Source organism: Boleophthalmus pectinirostris, unplaced genomic scaffold (assembly GCF_026225935.1).
Source record: "Boleophthalmus pectinirostris isolate CB_2022bp ecotype Guang Dong unplaced genomic scaffold, ASM2622593v1 HiC_scaffold_21, whole genome shotgun sequence".
In the NCBI taxonomy this organism is placed as follows: domain Eukaryota; kingdom Metazoa; phylum Chordata; class Actinopteri; order Gobiiformes; family Gobiidae; genus Boleophthalmus; species Boleophthalmus pectinirostris.
The window spans coordinates 13,743,821-13,764,834 of NW_026571175.1; the positions used below are offsets into that span (position 1 = coordinate 13,743,821).

The following is a 21,014-nucleotide window of genomic DNA, read 5'->3' on the forward strand; positions in this document are numbered from 1 at the left end:
AACAGTATGGTATTGGGCTTATTTATCTATAGAGAGGTGGGGCCATCATGCCAAGCCACAAGTCAGAGCTTAGGAGACGAGAGCTCAATCACAATAAGAATAACTGTTTTTCAAGGAATTGTTTGGCAGTTAAAAAAATAAATAAAAAATTGTTAAACAAATGCAAATGAAAGATAATTGAATACCTTACTGTAGAACATTTCAGGCAAAATAATATGTCCATAACTTCAAGATGGCAGAACCCATACTGGAAAAAAAATAAAAAATAGTGCATCATAGTTTGGGAGCAATTGGTTCCTTTATCTTGTTGGTGTTGTTGGGGCTGTTATAAATATACGACAACAACAGAGGATATTGCAGGTCTGGGTTCAGACCAAACTGACTGAGGGTGAATTCAAGTTTCAAAGGGTGCAAACATAATACGCTTCCATTAAATTACATTATTTTACGCGCTTGAAATGAGGGTGCAAACATTTTTAACTGCGTTTCCAATTCCCCCTTTTGCACTTCTGTAGACCTGGGCCAGGGATATGGGGAAAACAGCACAGTCACAAATAGAAAGTTGGGAGTGGAAAAAGTTAGGAACCTCAAAAAATATGTTGGTAGTTCAGTCTCTCCCGTGAGGCAGATTGGAGGATGGGTCAAATGCTAAAGATTAATAGTCCCCCATTACTAGGGCTTTAACGTATCTTATCCTTATAATGAGGAACAACTAAAACTAAATTGCGTCGCTGTATGCAAAATATCTAAGTTATCACAAAGTAAACTTTCAATCATAATTAAAAAAAAGGTACTAAGCTATAAAGTTAGCAAACAAATGTTAAACTGGTAAATTAGAGAAAAATAAACCTGCTCGAGTTGAGTAGTGCTTTGGCCTGGGGTGCCTGTGCACAGTTGGGAGAAGAATGGATCCGAGCTTGACTGAATGCCTGGCGGTAATAAACAAAGACAACAAACGTGAAAGAAGAAACATCTCTTTGTCAGTCTATTGATGAACACGAGAGGCCATTTGTCAGCGCGCGCCGGAGAGCTCCTGTCTGCTGGGATTGTGATGCATTCATATAATACGCAGTGTCTCATTCACTCTCTAATTTGTGACGATGTGAGAAGATTTATCATGTAGCAGATGCTGGGGGTCCTCCGTCTCCCTCCACGCGCCCAGAAAACACAGGTGCAGGTGTCGGGGGGGAAGGCTTTACAGCGGCGACGATGGGAAACAGCTGGTCCAAGAGTCCTTCTGTGTGACCTCGCCGTATTACAATGGCCACCTCTGAATAAATCTGTCGCATGTGGTTAGGTGAGAACTGTCGGGGCAATTTCCAAAACATGGGCCACCTCCCTGCCCCTTGCTTTTGCTAAATATGCTAGGTAACACAATAACAGCATGATAATAACAAGGTAAATAAAAGTGTCATTATAAAGGAGACATGGTAAGTACTAATTGAAACCACGGGGTATTTGTCCTTCCATCCATTTTTTTCTGCTTATCTGGGGGCAGCAGTCTAAGCAGGGACTCCCAGACTTCCCTTACCCCAGACATTTCCTCCAGCTCCTCAGCCGAGATACCTTCTTTATTTAATGGTAATATGATTAATCCTCAGTGTAACTAAGTATGAAGGCTGCAGATTATCAAAAAGCATGGCTAATATTTTCTTGTTAATATATATGTATCCCTTGTTATCCCAGTTACCATGCTATTTCTACTTTATTACCAATTAAAAAGGTTTGTTTTAGGAAAGGATTTTTTCCTTTAATTTCTGCCAAAATGGAGCGCTGGCAAATCCTATGTGTATCACTGACTAAGAAAATAAGACTGGAGAACAAAGTAAGTACAGCGTAGTGGATGTGTATGGGGTAGATCAGGGTTAGACTGGCACAGTGACGTCTTTAGTACAGGAGAATAAAGATGACTCAAACATGCATGAATCACTAACTACGACTTCGAGTGGGTAAATGAGAAGGGAAAATTATTATAACATGGGTAAAAGTTCTTAAAAGTTTATTTTGCACTGTAGTTCTCCTTTAATCAAGCCAAGTCAATGCTTTTTTGATAGCATTTGTTCAAATCAAATCAGCATCTTTATAATTTAATTAGTATGCAGCAGAGGCCAGGCACATGTTAACAAACAGGGTCTCACATTAGACCCCTCTGCTCTAAGGGAGCAGATGTAATATTACTTCAATGCTGCGTCAAGCAAACAACATGAAGCAAGATGGCAAAGAGCTGGACTGGAAGGCAAACGGTTCAAAGGCTGTGTGATTTGTCCAAACAAAGTGAGCTGTAATACCATATTAAGATATCACTATGTACTGTAATGTTATTGTATACTACTATATTCAATTTGTGCAAGTTTACTATCCAGAAAACATAATAAAAACGTACAAGTAATGTAATAATGTACAAACAGTCACAGTTCTAAACCTGAAACCCTAAAGTGTTTGTGTTGAGAAAAGAAACTTTGATTAAATTACTTGGCTTCAGCAGCACACCTACACGTAACAGCAAGCGATAGAGCAACAACACTTTTTAAATCTTTTATTTATACAGGTTGGCCTCTTGAGATTGTATGTCTCATTTTCAAGAGAGACCTGTTGACCATAAAATAAGCAAATAAATACAGAGGCTAGAATATGACCATATAATAATATTTTCTTCTGTTAAAACTAAGATTGCTTCCATTTCTTTCAGTTTTTTTTTGTTTGCACATTGCTGACAGGAAGGACAACACCAGTCCAACAATCTCTGGATTTACTGCCTACTCAAAAGTCCAAACAAGTGCTAAAAGCAAAGCAAAAGAAAGATCTACTTGAAACATGGTGAGAATATACATGCATGAAGTCATTAATATAAGTAAGTTAACAAATAAGTGTATATGTTTTTTATCTGATTCAGAAAGAGTGATCAGGATGATAGGGATGATGTAGAGCAAGTGTCTGTCCCACTGTCTGTCCTCTCTATGGGCAACCATTATAACCCCCCACAGGACTCATCTCTCCCAATCATCCCCTCCATGAGCAGGGTGCACTGGTGAATTAAGTGCAACTCATATTTAAGAGCTTGTATTGAATCTGGCACAGTAGTCTCCCAGCGTCTTCTTAAAATGGAAGATACAGCTTACTAACTTTAAAAAGAAATCATACATGAATGGCATGTATGGTAAATGGTCATGGTCACATTTTTATTTAACACTTTTCCACCTTGAAGGCACTCAAAGTGCTTTACATCAAGGAAACCACTCTCCCATTCACACACATTCATACACCAGTGTATGCAGACACTGAGGGCAAGGTGGGTTAAGTGTATTGCCCAAGGACACAACAACAGCATTTGTCTGTGACCGCCCTACCAGTGATGTTTATCTCAATAGTAGAATTTGAACCTCCAATCTTCGGATCAGTGGACAAACCAACAGAGCTACTATGACTGTCACAATGAGGCTCTTCTTGCCTCAGGAATGCCACAGGAATGAGTAAGATAACATATCAAGACCCACGCTAAATAATTTGAAACAATTTGAACACGAATCAATTAAAATTTGACTCATTACAACCTTAGGTCAAGCAACATTTGTATGCATCCCTTACATAATCACACACATAAAACACATGGGCTCCCACATAGTCTGTCAGTGTCATGATGCCTTTGGGTGTACTCACGTATTCTCCATATGTGTCCTGTACTACTGGAGGGGCTGGCCTGTATCCAGCGGCCGGGGGGGCACCTCTGGCTCTCTGCACCCCTCTAGCCCCCCTGGAGACGGCTCCTCTGGGTGCTGCTCCTCTGGGCACGGCAGCATGCAGGGGCGGGACACCTCCTCGACTTCTGACACAACACACAAGAAGAAGTATTTTTAGATGAAAGCTGATCCAGGGTTGTTTTGGGCTCACATCCTTCCCCCCGCGGAGACTAAGTGCATCAGACGGTATAAAGAAGGAAAAATTGTTAGCATAGCAGGATCAGGTGGCATATATAACTTGCACATATGAGCTTAAAGCAATACTAGATTCTGTTACATGGATACAATTAGATGGCCAATACAAAATGTCCACTGCATTTCGTATCTTCATGATGAAACAGTGTAATTGCTAATATTTGAACATCTCCCCATTCCCATGGAGACATTATAAAAGGAGGAACCTGTTGCATATTTATCGACTTCTGCGTTGGGTGTATCATATTAGCCAGCTCATGCAGCAAAGGATTGGTAGCCATTACAGACTATTACTGCGGTCTAATTAGCAAATCAGTCAATAACACATAATACAGTTGCAAATGGAAAAAAAGTAGTTTAGTAAAAGGTATCACATGGTTGATTAATGACTCAAAAGTTAATCAATTTTGCATTTGTTATGACTATTCTTTTTTGTCTCTGAAATTAGAACTATACTTTCAGACACTTAATTTTAAATTTGTTGGAAACTTTTCAGAAATTTGAAACCTGACATAAATCTTACAATAATTGGACTATCAACACAGTAGGAAAATACTTATGATCCATTGCAGTTAAGATTTCAGTTTCAATACTGTACACTAAATTGCTTGTGTTTTCTACTTTTAATTTACAACAAACAATGCCACATATTGGGTGGGGGTGTTCTACATGATCATCTGAAAGCTCAAGAAAAAAATACAAAATGGATTTAAACAACACATTTTCAGGCGCCTGTGATCAATGCTACTTGTGACTGTAGTGTTATTTGAGAGGGACTTGTGTAACAGCACAAATCAGCTCACCTGTAGTTTCATCTATGTCATTTCTTTTCTTGGTCAGATTGTGTTAAAAACTCAGAAAAAAGTCTAACAAAGCCTCAGACAGAGCAGTGCCTACAGTTAGAAACATACCCCAGAGAATGTTGATGACATCAGCTGCAAAGTATCAGCACATGTTTTTCAATGCAGGTCATGTGTTCTGTTTTACCACTTGTACCAAACAAGGTTTCACATAAAAATACTGTTTTACAAGTTTATCGAGTTTATCGAGTCTTTGGATATAATTGAATGATTATGGCACTGGTAATGACATTTTGCAGGGAACAACGATCATCTCACTGATTACAATTACAAGGTACACTGTTACAAAATTAATCTGTGTTCATTTGAAGCCAAACATTTCAAATTTCAGTATCAGGTACAGCAATTTAATACAATTTGTACCACTATGGATAAGATAGGATTAGCCAGGCTGGTGCCACCTGGTGCCTCCCCTCAATTTCATTTCTCTCCAGTGACTAGGTCAGGAATCGAAATACACTAGACGGTTTGGAAGAACCCCGGAAGTTGTAGACTGCTCTCTGGCCAATCAGTGAAGAGCTGTGAAGCCATGACGTCAAACTCAAGCGCCTGTCTGGGTCCCTTTTGTGGTACAGCACAACAGTAAACAAAGCTGTCGAGATGGATGTAGACGAAGCCATACATTCTGTGTTGACAACAGTTCCCAAGATTGAGGATTAAAAGCCGGAACAAATGGAATGTTTAGTAAATTTTATCAAGGGGAAAGACGTTATTGCCCTTTTCCTACGGGATTTGGAGCAGCGATTGGTTAAAAAGTATCGCCTACCACTGAGCAAACAAATCCTAATGCTGCAAATTCATCAGCCAGTTTCACGAAGTGTAACCAGCTGATGAATAAGGCTAGGATAGGATAGCTATCCCCCCAAATAATTATACAACAATGATGTCACCAATCACACTAATGTATTCAAACAAGAATTCTGGATAAATGCTTTGCTGAAGGGCACAATGTGAGTATAAAGTAGGAGATCAGAGCACTGTTTGCCATTATGATAAAGCTCACAACAACTTCAACTAGCTTGTGTGCATTTCCTGAATCTCAGGACAATAAAACACTTTATAATTAGATGCAGACCGTACAGAGCTGACTTATTTTCATCTCAAGAGCTGCTTACATAATATATTTGTACTGGGGCAAGAAAATATTTGAAGAATTGCAACAAAACTGGTCATCAGCAGAGAAAGCAACAATGTTTAAGTATACATTACACTTTTCAGGTATGGTAAAAATAATGAAAGGTTAAATATTGAAGATTTCTGCCTTTTGCCTTCTCCTTCCGCTCCAGTGACCAGAGTGATTCTCAGTATAAGTCCAGCTTTGATTCGGATCCACTGAGCAGCGGCGGACTTTGAGTAGGAGGTGGAAGAGGAACCGCGAGGGTGGAGGCCAACTTCCCTGCAGTCAACAAGTGAATCATTTCTCTATCCGCAGCCAGCCGTGGGGTGCTATTGTCTCTCTGCCCATTACTGCAAATACATACAGATGTTCTTGTATGTGTGTTCATATGGAGGCAACGGAGATCTGAGTGATTCTATTTAAAGATCTTAACATTTTATGATCTTAGTTTAAACCAGTGTTTTTCAACCATTTTTGAGTTGCCGCCTACTAAAATACTACAAAATTACACAAAAAAATGTCACTGTGATGAGTCTGGTTCTTTTTATTTGGAAATTATGATTTTTCAAGACACATTAAATAAATTAAATGCACTGGTTAAGTTCCTTAAAATTTTAAGAGCACATGACAAGGCAATCCATGGCATTTTCGATTTCAGCTATTGGTAAAGTGTCATAATGGAAATGTATCTGTGGTAGTAGAAGATGGCAGGCCTCAAGGGACATAAATGTTCTGCTTCTGCAACTTCTAGTAAAAGTCTCATGTATGAACCAATGTTTTTTCTTGATAATCCCAATGTGTACTAGAACGACACCCAAGGCATTATACTACTACAACTTGAAAAATTGCAGCTCCCACGGCACTCCAGTCAGAAGGGAGTATTACCCATAAACACTGAGAGTGAAAACTAAATCATGTTTTACTATCACTTTCTTGGCCTGCAGTCATAATTGCTAATATTGTTTTGCATATCTCTATTACTGAACTAGAAATAATTGTACAAAAATACCAGGTTAAAAATAGTTGAGTTGACAAGTGCATGTTGATTGTGTAAAAGAATAGCAATTTGGTTCAATATGAAATCCACAAAAAACAAGCATGTTTTTTGTGTAGTCGTTAGCATAATTACAAATCATTGCAGAAAAAAATTTGAATAAACATCACATTTCATTTTCTCTACAACAGCTGTTTATGCTTTTGGAATTGGTTCTGAGAAATCTAATGCTAAATTTCAAATTGATTAAACACGTTTTCAAAGATAATTTAAGATGCGCTGTACTATACTTTGTGTGATGTTTTCCAATGTCTAACTACAAAGATTGCGTGTTCAAAGTGTCCTTGCTGGACACCTTTAACAGAAAAAACACATTATAACATCAGCTATCCAAGTCACTTCAAAATAGTGTACCTAATTTGAAACGTACATGTACAGTTGCCTTTGGGACCTGAATATCAGATAGAAAATGCTAATTACTGCATCATTTTCACAAAAGACTATTAAACCTGAAGGAATAGCACGTCTTTGTGTGTGACCTTGTTTATCTCCCAAAACTGATGAAAGATTTGTGCTTTCTTTTCAAAGACAGAGAACAAACAATAATCTGCGCTCTGTGCCTTTTTGGTCTTGTACACAAAGCTTTTAGAACAGTCTAATGGCCAATAGTGTTATATTTGTAGTCCTGTTGGGTCTCCGGAGAGGCTGAATTAGCGTGGGTTCACAGGAATGCTCCACAGCCAAGGACATTAACATATAAAGGCTTTTTTATGGAAATTTGGCACAACTTTGCTAATGATTATGGGCATTTACTATTATTTCTATTATAGGCTATAGTGTCTCATGTTGAAAACACATTAGATTTGGTTCAAATGCAGAGAAGATTGCATTTGAACAGCAAATGAAAAATTGATGTTGGATAACTGAAATTTGCAGAAGCATTTTAAGCATTTAAAAGTAAAAAATGTTTCCAAAGCATTCAGTCAAGTGAAGCCAAACCATTTCATAAAAAGAATAATGTTTTGAAAGGGCCTATATTACCCCATTTTCTCATCTATGTTATAAGTTTTTTCCACATCAAAAACATTCCTGGAGTTGTGTTTTGTTTCATTCACACATGTTTAACACATAAACCCTGCATATTTAGACTGAGAGTTCTTCACTCAAAACTAAAATATTCTGTTCCTCCTCCACGTCATGTAGTAATACAGAAAGAGTTTCACTGTGTTTTCAAATTCCATACACCTTCTCTAGAATCATTTGGATAATTTTAGCCCTGAAATTGCCACTTTCTGCTGAACTAAGGGTAAAAGGTAGCTGTTAACTACCACTTCATGGTGGAACAGGGCAGTTTGAACTTGGGAGATGTAGACAAATGAATAATAAAGGATTGCGCAAAAGTGTGTGAATAAAACAAAGCACAACTCCAGGTATGTTTTTGAGAAGGTAACAACATTCCAAAATGGCTCAAAGCTCTCAAGAGTAAATTTAGTTTAAAATAGGAACCTTAAAGTATACTCACAGCAAAGGGGAGAGGGTTCTATTCCTGTACTGTGAGGTGAATTTTAAACATTTTTATACAGATGAGGAAGTGTCTTAAAAAAAGGACACAATAGTAGTATGGGCTAATCATGATTCATTCACTTGTACATGTTCTGTATATTTTGTTATTTACTTAAGTTAAAGAGTTTCATGCACTATTAAAATGACCTCTATGAGTACATTAATTACCATATTGAGGTACAGAAATGTGCGGAAGCTTTCCCAAACTTCTGAGTCGAGCCCTTGAATAGTTTGTTTTTAAAGTTGAGGAAATCGTACTTTGCACATCTGTTCCTTGCAACAGGTGCGTAGGCAGGGAATAGTAGGTCTACAAAAATCTCTGGCACTCCCACACACTGACTGGCAGGCATTTTTAGTTTTCTACACCAAAATGTTTTCCCGTCTTCGAAATAAATATGACAACTGAAAGCCAAAGAATGTGTGGGAGTTATTTTGTGTGCTCAGGTATGGATACGGTCAGTACACAATGGTTTGGCACAGGTAGGTCTAAATTTAAATGAATTTAACTATACTTTTTAATATGAAATGAATTAATATGACATTTACATATTGATGCTTACTAGTAGTGATGAGAAAAGAAATATAAAAAATTAAAAAAAAGTGCATGAGCTGACAAAAGGGTACTTGTGAATCTAACAAAATGCACTCCATGTATGTTAAATTAATATTATTTATTTATTATCGATGTTATTAAGCTCTAAAAATGATGATTGGCATGGCATTTTGAAGTACATCAGAGGAACGGCTCATTTTAAATAGCAGTACTTGCATGGTTCCCTGAGTTGTTAAAACATGTTGGAGTTATAGCATGTAAAACAGGTGGGTCATAGACAAGGTAAATTATGGAGTGGTGAAAGACATGACATCTGTGGATCATTATGTTATATTTTGGACATTTTAATTCAAAGTGTTGATCTAAAATAACTTGAGAAGACACAAGTCCACTGACTTCCAGGTCAGAATATTGCTAACTCAGTGGGAGTCAGTTCCCTGCCGGAGTGTGCTGTTGCCTCCTCCATCCTGGATCATGCTTTTTGTGCCAACATGACTACACATTGCTGAATTCTACATGTATCACGGATTAAGAAAATTCATTTGAAGAGTGAAGTACAGAGCAGTGGGCGTGTTCGTTGTGGTGAAAATAGAGGCTGATCCGAGCATTGACGCCTTGAATACAGAAGAACAAACATTACTCAATGCATGAATCACCCTGAATATAACTTTGAGACAATTATAACATAGTTAAAGTGCATACTCTGTCTTCTTTAGGTTACGTAGGTTAGTGCGTGGAAGAAAAGTCTGAAAATAATGCAGCAAGGCAATGCCATTAGATGACATAGTAATGCTGTAGTCTTAATTTTAATACAGACATATTACTCAACTGGACTTCATTTGCTTGCAGATATAACCCGTTCAATGGAATAACCTGGAGAAAGCACCCAAATGATTTCTTAGAATCCCTGAGGCGTTCCACATACACAAAAGCAAACATTTTGTCACTAATATGTTTTCTTGTTAAGATTTTGTTTTTACTCACTGCTTCATGGGGAGAAAACTCGGCTCCACTTTTCCAGTTTGGGCAAATAAACTCGGGTAAATAAGCAGAGTGTAACTTTCAATGATAACCGCTTTTGTTTTGGGAGGTTTGTGTGTGCCAGTCATCGCCGCTTTGTCTTATCCTTTATATTAGCACTCAGGTGCAGTCAGTTGGAAATACAGGGTTCATTTTGTGCTTTCTGAAGATAGAGTTTGTAGTAGGCTAGGAGAAATGTAACTGCCATGGCATACGCAGGCCGCCGTGTTGTTTTAAGTTTTATTTCCTTCAGGGGAAATCATGTAAGATGTTATTCTTTAAGGCTGTCAACAACTCGCAGTGTGGTTGAATTATTTATGTTTTGTTAAAAAGAATGTTGTGACTGAAAATGATGTAGTAAAAATGTATCACTCAACTAGGAATTCAATATTAAAATACACAGCATTATTTATTTATTTTTGGTCGAGGTAGCTTTGGGACAGCAACATTTAAAGTGTGCCTATCAAACTTTTTTTTTTGTATGTTTTGTCCTATGTGTGATGGGCATTTTGAATGGGAAACAGGATAGATACTGAAATTTTATAATTTAATTTATAATTTATATGATCTCCTAAGAATGTATTTCTAGAATTCTGTTCTAAAATTCTATATTTTATGCTAAGTATATTAATTGGTTTTGGCCAGCCAAAGATGAATTTCTGTTTTAATAGACAGTAATGATTATATTCTATTTCATGAACCATAGCACAATATCATGTGGATGTTACAGTATGTATTGTACTGTATACACAATATTTTTTTCTCAATTGTAGATTAATTAATATACTATCATTAAAAAAAGCTTTAAAGGTGTATGTCTCCAGTAGGTTAGACTACTATAGTCTAAACTACTGGTTAGTAGGTAATCACTGGCCTATGCAAGCGAGCTGTAACATAGATGCAGTACATCCAAAATGCTGCTACTTGGGTCCTGACTCAAACCAGGATGTACAAGCACATCCTGTGCTCAGGTCTCTGCACTGAAATCCTTTGGCTCAGAGAATAGACTTTTAAAGCAGCTCTGCTTGTGTACAAGTCTCTCCATGGCCAAGCACCAAAGTACATCTCTGACATGTTAGTGCCATATGAACCATCTCGCACCATCTCTAAGGACCTCAAGAACTGACCTCCTGCTGGTGCCCAGAGTCAGGACTAAAAACATTCAGTTTTATGCAGCTAAAATCTGGAACAGTCTTCTTGAAAATCAAACCTCTACTTTGGCAATGTTTAAATCCAGGCTCAAAATGGCTGTGTTTAGCATATGACTAAAGGGTTTTTACTTTACAGTCTTCTCTTTAATGTTAATATTGTGATTATTTACGATTTCATTTGTTTATATTGTGATTTCAATGTCTTTCTTACTTTATGTATGAATCATGTTAAACATACAAAACTTGTCTTGATTTTAAGCTGATGAGTTGCTATTTGAACAATCTGCAATATGCTAATATGAGACTATTGACATTGGTCTATTACGTCGCTGCACAGAAGCACACTTGACCTTAAATCCTTTCATATCCTTAACACATTCTGTTGAAAGTTGGACATTAAAAGTCTGCATTGTCCTTTTGTGTTGTCATTTAAAAGACGACACCAGACTGATCCATGCTCTCAGGGACCAGACAAAGGCGCTGCTACACGTCCCGCAACTCTAAGCGACACCATTAACTCTGCCAACGCAACAGGATCCGCCGCTCATCCATTTACTGAAAAAGCTGCCTGGCCATTAGCTCGTTAACTGTAAATAATACGCCGTCCCTTGTTGATGAGGAGTGCACTATACACAACAACACACATATGGCGGCGGTGAAGGGAGGGAGAGAGGGAGGAGGAGGGAGAGGGGGCGGGTGGGGTTACCTGGGGGGCCCCGAAACAGGTGTCCCTCTCGCACGGGCGACCGATTTGCCCCTCACCGCCGGCACCTTGGCGTCTTCTGAGCCCCCGTTCAGGTATGTGAGTTCCTGCAGCTGGGCTTGTCTGATCTCATCGTTGTAGTCCTGTACACGCACACACAAAATACACACAGGCTCAACATGGCTTTCAATTACACTGGATTCAATTACAGGCTTTATCTGCAGGCCCACAGCCCCGGGAATATCTAATTAATGTACTTTACAGTAGTGGCGCGACCGCTGCTACTCCCTGTCGCAAAAAACATTCAGATCTTGGGCTGATAAAATCCTCAAGACATGGTTTTATCTTATGACACAGAAGCTAGTTTAAAGTAAATTAGAAAGAATGAAAATGAAAGGTGTCAGGTCATTTGTCCTTACTTCTTTCAGAGATTTTTGCAGTAATTACCAATGGTTTGAAATGTATAGCAAAATGTAATTAAAAATGTTTGAACAGAATTGTATGAAATTTAATGATATAACATCAGTGAAGACCACCACCAAGACATTAGCCCTATCTCGCAATAGTGACATGTGAGTTCAGAAATATGACTTTTGACTGATACAATGTAAGTAAATTATTAGGAAAAAACAATTCCCCTATACAAGTGGTCAGAACTGTAAATTATCCAAAATCAAGATAGAGCTGTAAAATTATAAAGGGTTGTCTGGGGGAAATGAAAATGACTAAGGAAGTAGTAAAAATAAACATGAGAGTTAAATCAGAGACATGGAAGAACATTACACCTTGGGTAATGACCTTTTTGATAACTGGTCCAATAATGTAAACCCTGTGGGAGCGATTACTCATAGAGCTATCGACTGATATGATTAGTGCATGTTGTTGAATCGATACATGTATTCCATAAACAGTGAAATGGGGCTGAGTGCGTGTGCTTATAATTAATCATGAGATGTAAATGATCATAGCTGTGAGCACAGGGCAGGTCATGCATTATAAATGGAGGAAGAGAGCTGGTTGGTACAGGGAGATTGGCCCATGTGGAGATGCTGCCTCCTGTGAACTGCATATCCAGATCTCACCCAAATACAGCAACACCTTCACACTGCCATGGCATGTTACTGCCCCAATTCAAAATCTGTTTTATTTCTATGATCAAAATAGTAAATGGGCTCATATTACACTATTTTCAGATTTAAGTTATAATGTTGTTTCCTTATAAAAAAAAAAAATAACAAAACACGGAGTTGTGTTTTGTTATATTCACACATGTTTAGCACAAATATCCTGCATATTTAGCCTGAGTTCTTCTCTCAAACATGATAATGGACTGAGCTGGAAAACAAAGTACAAAAAAAAATGTTAAGGTTTTTTCATATTTAAGTAAAAATCACTTTTTTGTAATTTATAAATGTATAAATCTTCATAACTATCATACTAACAAAAATGGTATTGATACATGGATAATTTCTACACCCATATGAGTAAAATCATATGAATATATACAATATGTGGCTGCTTATGTTTTAGATCAGCATTTCTGACTGAGGAGTCTTCCAGAATAGGGTAAAAATCCCCTAAATTTAGTCTAAAATTTGCTAGCTCAAAGAACAATTTCCAATTGAAAATACCATTCAAAACAAAATATAAAAACAAAAACACTGAATAAAAAGCAGGAGACCCATTCCACAGTCACTATTTTTCAATCATTCTGGTAGAAAGGACATCCTTCACACGATATTTGAAAGTGAAGTGAGTGATAACAGGAACATACTGGTATAAGGAATTTCTTGATCTCTTCCAGGGCATGACCCATTCTGGCGTAGGCTTCAGCGGGCGGGGCGAACACTTCAATGAGGACATGCAGGTCTTGGTTTAGATGCTGGTATTTGGCCTCTCCGCTTTGCCGTAGTTCCTCTTCCTGAAATACAGAGAGCAAACAATTTTAATTAGAAAAGAAAAAAGTGCCTAGAATACATATGTCATACCTTCAAACCACAACTATTCTACAGTATTGTGGGGGTGGGTAGACTCAGTGTAGGGGAATCTAGGCTTGCCAAACGGCTTTGCAGTATTTCATGTTTCATTTCATGTGTTGAGAGCATATAGCATGGTGAAATGGCTAAAGCTGTAGCATGATTATTAGCAGTGTTAAGCTAACAGATACTAAGAAAAAGTAAAGGAGAGATGGGTTTAGTTTTAAGTATGCATGGGACAAGATCTCGCACCACAAAATCTTGTGAGCTAAAATTGCAACAAACTAGTGTACACATGCAGGAAATTATCTTGTGGGACAAAAAGGGTTACATTTGCTGGCTTGTTGAAGTTGTAGTTCCAAAAAGCATTTACAATGATAGCAAAAATCTAAAATAAATACAAAAATTCTGAGGGCAAAATTGTGAATTGAACTGCACAGTTTATTTGTAAAAAATGATGTCAGAATCCTGTCCAGTCTTGGCTCATTTATTAGAATATGGGATAAAACCGCAAGGGATTAGTTGGATACAATATATAATTGTGTTCAAAAATGTATCTAATAATCAAGATCGAAATATTTGAGTGAGGTTCATTTGGTCGTCAGATAAGTTGATGTGACGTCACAGCAACATCACGTCACCACTCTGAAGAAGACCACCACTGGCGAGCTGTCCAAACTATCAGGTATGAAAACAAAGTAAACTTAAAGTAAATTAAGACTGATATAACTATTGAAATGTGGCACTTGTACATACATTTGAGAGTGTTGTGAATGTGCACTGCAATGACCTTTGAATCACAAATCTGCTCTATGATATAGAAATAAATAATAGTGAAAAGAGCTGACAGCATACAGGAGATACTGAGTCTGAATATATGAGCTGCACAGAGGAGACAAACAACCACATACTAGTAGTACTCTACTTCTATTCTGCTGCTGTTGGCATTTTTAAAAATAGGCCTCACCGTGATAAGCACACTATACAGCTGCTTGACACTTTGCCACTTCCTGCGCAAATGTCTTGGTTGCAGTGTGAGTGTCTCAGAGACACTGTGAAGCCCATTGTTCATTTTAATATTACTTGTGTAATGCATTATAGAGACTTTTTAACTACTAACATTTGCACTAGTATTGCACATTTTTACAGTAAAAGATGGTTATGTGTGGAAAATGAGAACATTCTAGCCCTGATTTCTGAGCATTCAAATTCAAAAAGCTAAAATAGTTTATCATAATTAAATATTCATAATCTCTTCTTCACCGTTGGGTATATGGAACAGGCAAAGAATAACAAACACACTGTAGTTGACAATATTGTTATCAGGTAATAGTTTGAACTAGGATTGAAACTAGTTTGTTGTTTGTTAGGTGAGGAGATCCTAAAAAAAATAATTACAATAATAATTAATATAATACTGGATACTTTTGGTGATATCCATGGTATTGAAAACAAAAGTATTAATATTGTGACAACACTAGTTTGAACATGCCAAAGTTCAACGATGATTTCCTTCTCTTCAAAAGTCATAAATGGTTCATACTTCCTTGGCATCATATGTGTCAAGTATGAAGTGAATAAAAACAAGTGAGAAGTCCTTCTTTGAAACATTCATCATTTTCTGTATTTCAGGAGGATTGACTGTGAGGAGTTTTACATAATGAGGTTGGATGCTCGGGTGCAGTGGAGTTGGGAGTAGACAAAGAGAAAATATTGATATGTCTGTACTGTGTATCCGGAGAAGACTGTCATATGTGACTGATTACTTTAGTCCTCTCCCAGCTGCCTGGCGGCCAAACAAACGTGCCATTGAGCAGCGCTTCATCATCATATCTGCTGGATGCCTTTGGTGTCATGATTCTTCCAATGAAACTTCATCAAAACGGGAGCGGCCTTTTCAGAATGCCTATAAACCAGACTTATCCACTGGAGAAGTTGAATTATAGTGCCGCCGGTAAAAGGGAATCATCTTTTTAAAATACACAAAAGGGATTTCATTTATTTCAATTCCACTCAATTTGAATAAAGACGTCTATCCTGTTAGGAACATCCAGTGCGCATTGTCATTTAGCTAGAAACTATTTGCTTTGAAGATCACAAATTTATTTAGTTATTGGAACTGGAGCAATACCCAGGAACTAGGGATGGGCATGAATAGTTGATTAATCGATAACTGATCATTAAGAATTTTGTTGATTACATTAATTTTTAATCGACAAACCGAATGTAGGTTGCTGTGCGTAGTGTAGGGTGACCAAACCCGGACATGTCCGCTTTCCACGTCCTGTCCTGGCCATCCAGATTTTTTTTTTTTTATATATAAAGTGATCCAAACGTCCGGGTTTTTATTACCTTTCATTGGGCCCATTAAACTGACTGGCTCTCATAGCTCTCTGCAGTCAGAATGAGCAAGCAGACACAAACAGTCGATCAGCCTGCAACATGTCGAAGCGCAAATGCACATTTAAAAAGAAATTCCCCGCTTTCCGGCTCGGACAGGACAAGTGGGAGGCCATGTGGACAGTGTACAAAGCAGGCACATATGTTTCGGTGTCCAGTGGGGGTGCCAGGGACCTCAAAGCTCACCAGGACACCAAAAAACATTAAAAAGCTCTGCCAGGTGAGAGTAGCTCAATGTCAACGACAAGGCCCCACCTCCCACCCCCCCATACAGTGTCCTGGTTTTGACAAGCAGAAATGTGGTCACCCTAACCATATTGCACTGAGACGTGTCCTTTAGTCCGACAGAAGTTGACTGCGCACAAGAGCTGTTTTTTTTTCTTCACTTAGTTTATGCAAATTAGCAATGTGGTTTTAAGTTTTGTTTCTGTGATACTTGCACAAAGCTGCATTAAACACATTATAATGTCAAACAGGTTGATGTGGCTCTATACTGGTTACGGTTTATATGTTGTAAAGTTTAATTTATTTATGCAGATTAGTAGTGCAAATAGTAATAATAATTATGATAATTTTAATATAAAAACATTTGATTATTCGATAACTGATCGTTAACTCTCCCGACGATCGATTAAGAAAATTTAATTGAATGCCCATCCCTACCAGGAACCCAAATAAAATACATTGCAATTGTTATTATTGTTTTGTTGTTGTTGTTTTTAAGATATGCAAAATAATATACATTATACTGTCAATTAATTATAAAAAATAGGCTGTAGACCTGAAGTAAAACATAAAGAAAATAAATTTGCTGTATGTACTCTTCCTATAAGAATATACAGCATGATATACCTACTCTCTAAGTTATATTGTTGCACATTTCTAATTGATTGCCATAAAACATTATCATTATTGGGATAATGCAAAAAAAAAATATTAAAATACAGGTATTTACTTCAATATTGTCAAGGAACAGACAGTACACTCACGAGAGGGAGAATTGAACCGTCAACCACCAGGGACGCGATCAATTGATTACACGAGGTCACAGTTATCGACCTATCCACTCTTCTCTTCTCAGTAATTTGACTCTTAAATCATTCATACTTTTCTAAGACAATGGGCAGATGTAACAGACATATTCAACAGCTGTGAGAGAGTCGATGTGCTATTTGTATCTCTGCAGATTATTGGAATAAATTAAGCAAGAAACACTAAGCATATGCAAACACATAACACAAAAAAAATTACATTAAAATCATTTTGTTCGAATGCAGAAATCAAAATAAGTATAACTACCTTAGACAAGTTAGTTTATCTACTTCGCTCCTTGTGGGATTTGGGAATATCACATTGCAGTGCATAGTCGCCATATTTGTGTTCTCTGCTTAGATTCATACTCTGAAGTCTTCCCTGGAGGAACATTCCGAATCATTAAAAGCTCTTTGTCATAATAACAATCTGCAACCAGTGGAGGCGTTTACAGAGTCTTGCGGCATCCTGCTCAAATGCTTCAACTCCGGTATCAAACTTTCATCCCACTATTTTGCCCACTGCTCCATCAATGTTTAAAACCGTGCCCTCTCCATGACCTTCTCCAGATGGTGGTCCAGGTGTGCAGTTCATAAGTAAGCCACATGCCTGCTCTGCCGAACGTCCAAAGAAAGTGCAGACCACACCGAGTCAATCGTCGCCTTCAACATCCTTCTAGATAGAAAATCGTTATCAAGTGTTTTTTTCAATTCAGGTGGAGTTGAATGCACCTCCAGCAGAGCAGAAGCAGCAGGCACACCAAAGCTTCAGGTAAACATTTGCTTCAATAGATTTTTTTTTTTTTTTCTGTCAACACTCACCTACGGCTCAGAATACAAACTTGGATAATAATGAAGTTTGTCAAAATTTGTGAAGCTTCAACGAATTAGGGATGATGTTTTTTGTCGCAACTACACCCAAAAGGGAAAGTGAATGAATTTGATTTTTTTTCTTATTAAAAGCAAATCAAATATAAATATAACTTTAAACTTAACATATTATTTTCTTAACATAAACATATTTTTCATATTTCTACTTGCTCTGCTCCAGTGGGAAATGTCTTGGCCAATAACACAAAAGTTTCATGTTTAGGTCATATTTGATTCAGCAAGTCTTTAGAAGCAGGGAAATACTTACCAACAGAATTCATTTCAACAATAGCCATCTCTCTAGACTAAATTTCTTTCATTGTAATGTAACACATTTGGCAGTTAGTTGGGCAAAGTGACCACCATTACCCATGCTTAATTACGAACAATTGCTTAGTTTTAAGTTGGGCCACATTCAGTGAGAGAAATGTTGGAATACTCGGTGGTGTTGTATAATTGAAAGATGATATTAGCACTGGCAGAACAGCAGTGGAGATGGGTACTTTGTGAAAAAATATCCAAATCTGCCTGTGCCAAACTCCATATTATACCCCATTATACCATCAGCGGTCAGAAACAAAAGGATACATATTTCCATGTTGTGCCAAAAATGAAACCTCTCTAATGAACACATTGCTGAGCAATTTTCCAGCAGGCCGAAAGACATTTTTCCGACAAATCTATAAAGCTATTGGGGCAACTTTACCAACTAGCAACAGGACAAGATCTCGTGAGACAAAGCTGCCAGAAGTTTGTGCAGGCATGTGATAAATGTTAAGTCTACATTTGAACTGGACAAAAAGAACACTGCTGGCAAGTTACATTTCTTGAGAAGTTGTAGGTCCAAAAGGCAGTGCTACAATGACAGCAACAATATTTTAAAGTAAATCAAAAATGGTGAAGCCAAAATTGTGAAGTGAACTGCACGACTTATCACGAAGTATGTCAAAATCTCATCTATTCTCGTGGACCAAATCTCACGTCTCATCTTGTGGAAATTGTGTCTTGTCCGACCCCTAATACTAACCTCTACAAACTGCATCGAACAACCTGAAAAAATTCCTTCTACATTCCGTGAGTGGCAAACAGTAGAGCTCTAAGCAGGTCGTTCGAGGTGAATGCCTGTTACCTGGGCGCGTTCGTGTTCGGTTAAGTGTTGGAAAATGGAGCAGCACTAAGTCATTCCTCTATCCGCCGCCCCGGTTCGTTTAGACTACAGCGCAGTAAACATTGCGAGGGCTACAGAGGCCACAGTAGCTCGACAGAAGCAGGCCGGGATTGTTATTGATGGCTGGAATTAGGACGGCGCTGTATCTCCTCGCCATATCGAGCAGAGAAAACAACAGGTTGGATGTCCCAGATTCTCAGTTTTAACAACAAAAAATAAAGTCCTCTCATGGGGTCTTCCAATGGCATAGACTTCCTCTTCCTACCTCCAACTTGCGGCGTCTCTGATGTCATCTAATTATAAATAACCTTCTTTTAAGAGTGCTGGTGGTATGTTAATGATATGATAATTCTACCCATAAATCTGTGTTGTTTTATGAGCGCAGGGCTGCGCACAGCACCTCCACCGACGGAGCGACTGGTGTCGTCTGTTGGGGAGCGGGATGCCTGCTTCTCTTTCATGTGTGGCATCTCATATTTGCACAGGAAAGAAACCAAAAACATCATTATTCTGTTTTTCTGTCTAAAATGTGATTTGCTAGCACATAATGCCAGTAAGGATGTGTTGTAAAAGCTCTAAGGGTCAAAATGGAACTGATGTAGGCTGTCTGCCTCTAATTACAAAATGTTTTTATCATTTGTGAACCTGACAATGGTGCGCTGTTGGCTTGCTATTTGCTGTGAGCAGTGGTGTGAGGGCAAAGCTCTGCTCTGGCCTCTGAGAGTTGTGAAATGCACATAAACTCATTGTGGTGAAAGGAATTGCAGCAAACATTTTAAATAACTAGTTCTGTTTTTTCACATTTTAAACAAGCCATGACTTTCAGTTTCATCTAGCTTTTTTTTTCTATAGCAGTGATTGAATGTTTGCTAACCTTCCTCATTGGCAATGGCAAATAAAAAGCTAATCATTTATTTTGACTGTTTCTACAGTTTTGGTTGTATACTGAGATTTACTGGTGGAAAGACAAATCAAATGTGTAAATATTAACCTAAATCTTCCCTTTTCAGACACTGAAATGAACGCACGGGAAACTACTAAGACAAGTCAAAAGTTGATCTTTTAATTACAAGTTAAAAACGAGATGCTCTAGTCAAAACCTTGTGTTACAATTACACATAGCATGTATAATAAGACCACATTCCTTCATGTGAAACAGGAGGCTATTGGCATACAGTAAAACTCTTTCAAACTATTATGTTCTGCACATATTATATCATTTTCTCATTACCTCCTGTAGAGAAAATCGACAATGTGAGGCAGCACACATTGTTATCTTCTGCACCATGAAACCAATCTGCATGTATGTCTGGATCATTCTGTTCACTGCTGTAGCAGGAGGGAGCTCCCTTAGCCTGATAAGAGGAGTTGGTGATCCAGTGGAGTCTATAGCTGCTCAGCAGCCCTCGGCGGCAGATTACAGCTGTCTGTTCCTCCTATCGATTGGCAGCATCTTGCCCTGGTTTACATTTTTTCTGTAAATCAGCTTAGCCAAAGCCGTTCACCCTGGATACAGAGGGCCACAATGCAGCAGACCAGAGGGCTGCTGGAGACGCAGCTTAGAGCAGAATATCCAAGCGCACACATATCCATTACACTGAGGTGAATGGAAGAAAAGGCAGTGCAATAATATACTGTGCTCTGCAAGTCTCAGATAGAAATCAAACTGTGAGTCT

At 38.0% G+C, this 21,014-nt stretch overlaps 1 protein-coding gene across 1 annotated transcript in view; it reads right to left on the minus strand.

Moving 5' to 3' along the window:
* The window catches only part of khdrbs3 (KH domain containing, RNA binding, signal transduction associated 3), a 133,218-nt gene that overhangs the window by 40,998 nt on the left and 71,206 nt on the right, over window positions 1-21,014 (minus strand). Inside the window, exons 4-6 of the mRNA XM_055157495.1 lie at window positions 13,668-13,814; window positions 11,897-12,036; window positions 3,658-3,823 (exon numbers count right to left, since the gene is read on the minus strand). Coding sequence (XP_055013470.1) covers window positions 3,658-3,823; window positions 11,897-12,036; window positions 13,668-13,814 — 453 coding nt within the window. The remainder of the gene's footprint in view (window positions 1-3,657; window positions 3,824-11,896; window positions 12,037-13,667; window positions 13,815-21,014) is intronic.